General features: G+C 37.3%; 1 protein-coding gene across 3 annotated transcripts; it reads right to left on the bottom strand.

Moving 5' to 3' along the window:
- Nucleotides 1-1,452: 1,452 nt before the first annotated feature.
- On the bottom strand, nt 1,453-7,301 carry LOC108764006 (WD repeat-containing protein 44). Of its 3 annotated transcripts, none has more exons than XM_018511994.1 (7): nt 7,040-7,301; nt 6,296-6,446; nt 5,666-6,050; nt 5,415-5,542; nt 5,194-5,328; nt 4,536-4,823; nt 1,453-3,385 (listed from the first exon to the last, which is right to left on the bottom strand). In XM_018511994.1, exons 1-7 carry the CDS (start codon nt 7,105-7,107, stop codon nt 1,649-1,651), a joined length of 2,892 nt encoding a protein of 963 aa, XP_018367496.1. In that variant the 5' UTR covers nt 7,108-7,301; the 3' UTR covers nt 1,453-1,648. The 3 variants fall into 3 exon arrangements, with proteins under 3 accessions (XP_018367496.1, XP_018367495.1, XP_018367494.1); XM_018511993.1 differs by having other exon boundaries at nt 5,415-5,821; nt 5,909-6,050; XM_018511992.1 differs by having other exon boundaries at nt 5,415-6,050.
- Between the last annotated feature and the right edge of the window lie 297 nt (nt 7,302-7,598).

Genomic DNA, 7,598 nt, shown 5'->3' with positions numbered 1-7,598 from the left:
ATTGGCCTATTGGTGAGGGCGCCCTGGGCACGCGTGCAACATTCTTCCAGGACGGCCTCGGGCCTCCCGACCTGACTAAGATCGCCTGTGCTCGGAAAGGCATTACTGGACCACAGGCGAGGAGGGAACACCAGCCCTCTCACCTTGTTCTCACTCGTTGTTGTGAGGGGGAGCATAGCCAACCCTGAGTTCTCGCTCAGGACCGACCCCCTCGCTCGGCGGAGGTGTGGTACCGACCCTTGCCGGGCTCACATCTCAGGGGTGCATAGTAGTACTTAATATCGTATATGTATAGCAGAAATACCATAATACGTTATTTTTGAAACTTTTGTTATTAATAACTTTTTAACGAAGGATGAGCGACGGCTAAAACTTGTTGGAGGTTACTCAGGGTCATGACCTTGACAATATATGTCAAGGTCAAGGTCATGGGGGGAAGGTCCCCTAATCGGAACTTTTACCGTATTAATTTTTTTTATAATCGTTAATACTTTTTGTATGCAGAATAATTAAAGGAATATTATATAAAAAAAAATCATAATTTCATTTTAAAAAGTGAAGGTAAAAATATGTCGTCATCCCTCGAATAAAAAATATATATATATATATATATATATATATGTATTATATATTATACGGCGTTTAAATACATTATCTAAATGTAGAATGTTCGTAGAAAAAAACCATGATGTATTATAGCTTTTAAATATCTTTGATATTGTCTTCGATGTGTTACACTTACACCTATTATGTTCAAGAAGAATGCAATTTAAAAAAAGCGTTAAGATTTTGCAAAATTCGATTCGATATTTGTAAAAATTAGCAACTCTTATTTAACGTTTATTGATAAATAATGAATTTCTTTTATAGATCTCTCTGCGAGTCTGACGTATAACGAATAAAACGAGTTATTTGGATATTTTTCCATTATATGTATATTTTTTTATACTTCGTTTTCACCAAGGTGCTCTTGTCTTCATAGTGTGTCTTTATCATACATACGATATATGAGAACAATTCAATATAAGAACAATTTATTAGTGTTCTCATTGACGATTTATCGCTATCATTCTACGACATAATTTTGATAAATCTCTCTCGTGGGGGATATCAGTAACTTTATTTGTTTTGGTAACAGTGAGCCAGCACTGTCAAATCATAAATAATAAAAAGTAAAATATAGAAAAAAATTTATAAACGTCCATTGGCAGAGAAAATATTCGAAAATATAAAAATGTACAAAAATTTTTCACCTAATGCGATAAAACTTTCAGTGAAATTTACATTACAATATCTCCATTAGAGCATATTATTTCTGGAATTGACAGATCAGTGGTTACTAAACTTAAACATTAAAGCAGCATTTCAAGAAAAAAATCTTTGTCATTAATATACATTATCGCTTAAAACCATTTACATACACACACACACACACGCACGCGCGCATACACGCACGAAGATAAAATAATACTTGTACGTGGCGTTAAAAAAAAGTTTGTATACAAGTCTGAGATTGAGACAAGCCTATAGTGAAACTTGCGATAGGCGAACGAAGACAAAAGCGTTCGCACGCACGAAAATACACTCGTATGTATATTTTTGTTCTTGATTGATACAATTGCTGCGTAGATTCATAGACGATATTACGTTACACGAGTGCAGATGCCGGTAGGGAGCTGTGCTTTGGTTTTGTCTTGTTTAAAAAAACCTTTATACACCCATTAAAATCAGCGCTCACGAGAACGTGGCCTCCACAGCCTTTAGTGCGTTGCTCAACGACAGGATCAACAGGAACCACATCTATGTTGGAGCTATCCATGCCTTTCGGCTCCTCCTTGTTCTCCCATTGCTCTCTCGCTTCGATTTGCTTGATAATACTATCTGGATTTGGTGCGAATACGGCACACGTTACTACAGCATTGTGCGCCTTTATACCCTCCCAGAAATCATTTCGATCCCTACGAACGCTAGAAAATTTGGAATAATCATGATGGGTTTTCCAGATATAAATGCACTGGTTTTCAGAACCGCTAACTATATATTGTCCGTCTGGGCTGAAACTTGCTTTAATTTGACTACTGATATTAACGTATCCCTTATATTTACAAGACAGATTCAAATCTCTCAAATCGTACAGACGAATGCGACTGTCATTCGATGTGACCAATATCTTGTCTTCTCCCGGCATTGGCTCGATTCCACTAATCTTACGGCCAGTGGAGTTTTTTCCCCTTGTTGATCGGACGTGTATTTGAGTATGGTATTTCAATTGATCGGTATTATAAAATATACAACGACCATCATATGATCCCACAACCGCAAATTTTCCGTTCTGACAAAAGTTTGCCGCAGTAATCAACTTTGTTTGCCCATCCACTTCGTTCCATACCGCAACCTTTTTATCTGGAATATTCCATAAACGTAATTTACCGTCCAGCGATCCTGAGAGAAAGTATCGGTCGTCTCGCGGATGGAATACTATGGCGGTGACAAAGTCGATATGTTGAAAGCAACATAAGCATTCTTTACGGGATATGTGCCAAAGTCGTACAGTTTTATCCATCGATGAAGATAAAACGAAATAGTTTTTAGACCATGAGACGTCGAGCAGATCCGAGGTATGCCCGGTATATGTGCAAAATGGCTTTGGCATAAATGGACTTTTCGTTCCTTCTATCTCGCTGAAGGCACTAGCCACGATGTTAGGATCTTCCATGGATTGCTGCGAAACTAATGATTCCTGTGAAGGGGTAGGACTGACTTTCTCTGCATTATATTTGGTTCGCATGTCCTGAAAATACGTAAAGGCGTCTCGTAGAACCCAAATCCTTAGAACACGATCTTGTCCTGCAGTGGCCAACAATCGACCGCAAGCTGAAAACTTCATGCACCAAACAGGTCCTACGTGTTCCCCACTAAGATCTTGAACGTGCTGCAGACAACTGAATTCATACGGACCTTTGTGGCTATTTGATGCCTTTAATTTTATATACTGCTGTTCACCAGGATAGACTTCGTCTACTATATCCATGACATCTTCCTTATGTCTCGCGTGTGATACTTCTTGCGCGATCGATTTTGCTTTGTCCATAGTCTTTTTTACAGTCGATCCTAGGAATCGTTTCAATTTTTGCGTCCGTTTACGAACTCTATCTACGGATACATCTTCGTCTGGTGGTATACTAGACATTTTACTGTCCACACTTTCCTCATCGCTCTCTTTTTCCTTCTCGAGACTAGAATTGCTTATGTACTTGGATTTAGTAAGTCTCATAATATGTAATGACAAAGGATTGATACATTGTGGTAATTTATCTTCTGCTATACTTAATGGCACCTGTTCCCCCGTATCTAAATTCGTCACAGGCACTTGTTCCAGAATTTCCTGCAAAAACACATGGCGTTTAAAAATATTGTTCTATTTTCATATTCTTAACCCTTAGTACAAACATTAGTTTTGGGTACCCTTAATACACACGTTCAGTTATTCGTGTCTTGGCTTAATTTTCATCACTTGTACAAGTATATATAAATTATTAAATAATTTTTACATATATTTTGACATCTTTAAAAAATATTTGTGCAGTTATATATTCATAACAAATTGTAGATAAATTGTTGTAACTAAATGTAGTTAATGAAATCAGATAAGTCCACTGTTTCATATAAAAATATAAAACTCTGACACAAAAATGTTTAAAAGAAAAAGTATGTTCAGTATAATATTCTTGAGGCTTTCACGGGTGTTTCCTATATGACAATCTTGTGTTTCGCGGGTTTTCTCCGTGTTCAAATCCATTCTTGGAATGCCTATGTATGTTCAGTATCTTAAAATTGACATTCCAAACTGCAAGAAAAAAAAATAGTTAAAGTGTCGGCTGTCCAAAAAGTTTAGTTATTGAGTAACCTGAAAATGATGTTTTTTTAATATACATGAATGGCAATAAATTGAAAATACATTGCATTTACACTTTAAAATAATGGATTTTATTATAGCTATTGTGTTAAAAAAATTTATAATTTATTAGGAAAAAATGTCCTTTCTAACTTTATAGACAACATAATATATAGATAATATTACTAACAACATTTAGAACAAAGGTATCAAAAATCGCGTTTATTAAGGGCTAATATGTTGTTTTAGGGTTAATTTCTTTTGTTAATAATTCGCGAAATATTTTCACAATACAACCGAGAATTAGTTGAAGTTTTAAAGAAAAAAAAATTTTGTTTAGTTACAAGAAAATGTACACTCTGTACACATCTTGGGTCATTTGTGACCCAGAAGTAAACTGGTGGAGTTATGCCAGTTAAAGGATACGCACGAATCAAGACCGGTAACGCACAAAACTTGGTCTCTATATAGATGTCAAACTTTTTTTAGCAATAGAAAAAAGACTGGTATTTGACCAGGTGCTCCTAGTACTTCAAAAAAAAAAAAAAAGAAATGGGCAGGACACGAATGACCCAGACGTGTGTATTAAGAGTTAATACGAAGTATATCTTTACGTTTATAGGTTAATTGAATGACAAACCATATCGGTAAGCCGCTTGCCAGAATCTGTCCTAGTCCTTACAAACATATTTAGTTGCTTGACCATATCTTGATCACCAGCAGATTTACGCCTTTCTTTGGAACCTTGTGGACTCATGCCCGAGAGTTTATGTAGACCTAGAGAATAACGGCCAATACTATTGCTCGATGCTGATCCTAATGGACTGCCAGATTTTTCGCTCGAACGACTAAGCAATTCTGCTTTCATTCTTTCTACTCTTTCTAGTTCCTCGGTAGACGGACCTTCTGCTTTCAATTTATCTTCATCCTAACAAAAAATATAAATGCATATAATATTCTTGAGGCTTCCACCGGTGCTTTCTATATAAAGATTATGCGTTTCGCAGGTTTTCTCCATTCAGATCCATTCCTGGAATACCAATGTTTCGTGGACCTTGCAGTCCACTGTATCAGTATCAGGCTGTTCCTCGCCCTGATGAAGTGGACTGGAAGGTTAACAAAACGTTGGTATTCCAAGAATGGATCTGGACACGGAGGAAACCTACAAAATGCATAATCTTTATATATATGCATATATGTATATATAAATTTAAAAAATTATGAACAAATTTTAAATGGGACATACGCAACAAAACTATTTTCCTATTTGCAAACAAAAAGATGAGAAAAGTATTTACTTGTGGCTTAACAACATATTGGCCTTTCGTCGCAGATCGGATATCAAGAGAATGCTCGAATTCTCTTGTAATTGATTCTATGGTACTTGCTGGACTTGGAAGTGGCGACGCGGAGACTAGCACTTCTGCAGAAGGCTGAAATGAATTGCTTAAAATAAATTACATCCGCGTAGTGGATTTTGTTAATCAGTGTCAATGAAAAGATAATTGATAAATCTTACAGCAAGATCGCTCGATGCATGTGTCTTAATTTTCTTTTTACGACGTGGTGGAGCAACAGGGACACCAGGCATCGCAACATCTTCCACTGATTTTCCATTATTCTTTGTGCTAGCGATGACATCAGGTTCTTGAAGCATAATAGTCTTGTCACTTTGCGAGTGAGAAGCATAATTGGATGTACTGTTAACAGAGGATTCCTGCAGGACATCCCCTGATAACGTAAGGACACTGGAAGACTGGGACACCTTACCAGAGGTTGTGTCCTCGTCTTTGCTCGGAATACTAGCAATGGAGGACATCTGACCCTCGCGGGTAAGGGCGGCAGGAGGAGGACACTGGGATATACCAGATACAAGTACGCCAGAAGCATTATCTGCAACTCCCGCCAGAATTCGGCCCACTCGCCCTAAAGAGGTCATACTTTGTAAACTAAGAGTGTCATGCTCTATAATTCTGAACGGATGGGTCGTTTTTGAAGGAGTAGGATAAACACCCTCGATGGAAGATGTCTGGCTATCCGGGGGAGAACTGTTAATCGGAATATCATCATCTTCCGTTTGCATGCGTTGCCGAAGTTCACGAAATCTTCTTCTGCCTACAATTTTGTCTGTGGTGGATTCTTTACCATTCTCATCCTAAAATATATTTCATATTCTACAATTTTTAATATTCATTGCAGCCTTTTCTAAAGTGTTTTATGTGAAATATTATAAAATTAGGTATATAAAAAGATGAACATGTGCTTTTTAAATTAAATTCATTCTAATTTAAAAAAGTAGTAAGCAATATGTCTTCCCTGCTTTCAATTTTTCTAAAAAAATCTAATCTATGCAATATACATTGAAACAACATTTTACAAATATTAGAACAATACACTTACTAGTTTTTCTTTATTTTGCTCACAGTCTGCGGAATCGCGACTCTTTGGTTCAGCTGGTTTTATAAAGACATGATCATCTTCCTGTTTGCATACTTGCAGCGTTTTATCAGCACGGCTTTCCACACTGATGGAATCACGTTGTTTAACTTTTCTATACAACAATCAAAATTTAATATAATTAATTGTAAATTATCTTATATATATCTTATTCACTTATAGTGTATTTAATTGCAAGTTTTCTAAAATGCAGCAAAACTGCTGTATTCTTATAGCTATATAACATGTAAAAATAAAGTCAAAGGCAGTTGAATGATGAATGCAATATTGGTAATTTATACAAATTTTTATTTTATAAATATTTTAGTATATATATTGACTTTAACTACACTATACGACTTTAAATGGTCTTGGAGCTGACAGTTGGTCGAATGGTTTGTGTGAGAAAATCCTTGTTATATTTATATGTAAAAGTTGAAGCGTGTGACATTGAGAGTATGTTTAAAAAATAAAATAAAATAATGCCATGTCGACCAAGTGCTCGTATACATAAAGTCTTGCATACACGATTCATCGCGCGCGTTTGGAAAATGATCGATTAACGTACATATGCATACGAAAGCACATATGATGAATCATCTGTAATATCTGTATGAGAATACGCGCGAGGTGCGGGTCATTTGAGTATTTACTATTCGTGACATAATGGTACGAGGAGATCAGCGGAGATGGAAAGGCAACAATTACCGCGACGAGCGATGAAACGAATCGTCCTCCGCGTCGAAAAACTCCTCGGAATCGCTGCTGCCCGACATCGTCGTCCTCAGAGAATGATACGCGCAAACTGCCTCGTTTTCGCATTGGAATCATTGACGCACGTCACGCGCGTTGATAAGCAGCAAAGAAAGTCGTGACCGAATAGGAGCGATCGCGTAAGCGTAAACTACACAGAGTCATGTTTCAATTTGCAGACTTGCAGCAGCAGCAGCAACAGCTCCAGCACGACAGTTACACCCACGGAGTAAAAAGGATAAGATCAAACATCAAACCAGTGATGCGATTTCCGACCCGCTTGCAACCCTCGATAGTAGCGTCATCGGTCGGCGACCTGGGGCAACTGATAGCACTCACACAAGCACAAGCTCGTGTACGTGTGACTTCGTAGCAATGGGTGCTTTCCAGCAAGGACACAATCAAACACAGTGTAACACAGTGAATCATTTCATCCTTGTTTAACGTAAGCAAACAACAAGGACGTATGATTCACTTGTGTTAAGCCAGCGGCACACGATGCTTTTTTTCCTGC

Source organism: Trachymyrmex cornetzi, unplaced genomic scaffold (assembly GCF_001594075.2).
Source record: "Trachymyrmex cornetzi isolate Tcor2-1 unplaced genomic scaffold, Tcor1.1 scaffold390, whole genome shotgun sequence".
Classification (NCBI taxonomy): Eukaryota; Metazoa; Arthropoda; class Insecta; order Hymenoptera; family Formicidae; genus Trachymyrmex; species Trachymyrmex cornetzi.
Note: the sequence above shows the minus strand (reverse complement) of the source record. Positions and strands in the feature narration are given on the sequence as shown.

Excerpts from the sequence above, each read along its gene's own strand:
- LOC108764006 (XM_018511992.1), bottom strand. The coding sequence starts at position 7,107 with ATGTCGGGCAGCAGCGATTCCGAGGAGTTTTTCGACGCGGAGGACGAT. Across the intron at positions 6,447-7,039 it reads TCGTTTCATCGCTCGTCGCG|AAAAGTTAAACAACGTGATT; the intron begins GTAATTGTTGCC and ends ATTGTTGTATAG. Across the intron at positions 4,824-5,193 it reads AATATGTTGTTAAGCCACAA|GATGAAGATAAATTGAAAGC; the intron begins GTAAATACTTTT and ends ATTTTTTGTTAG.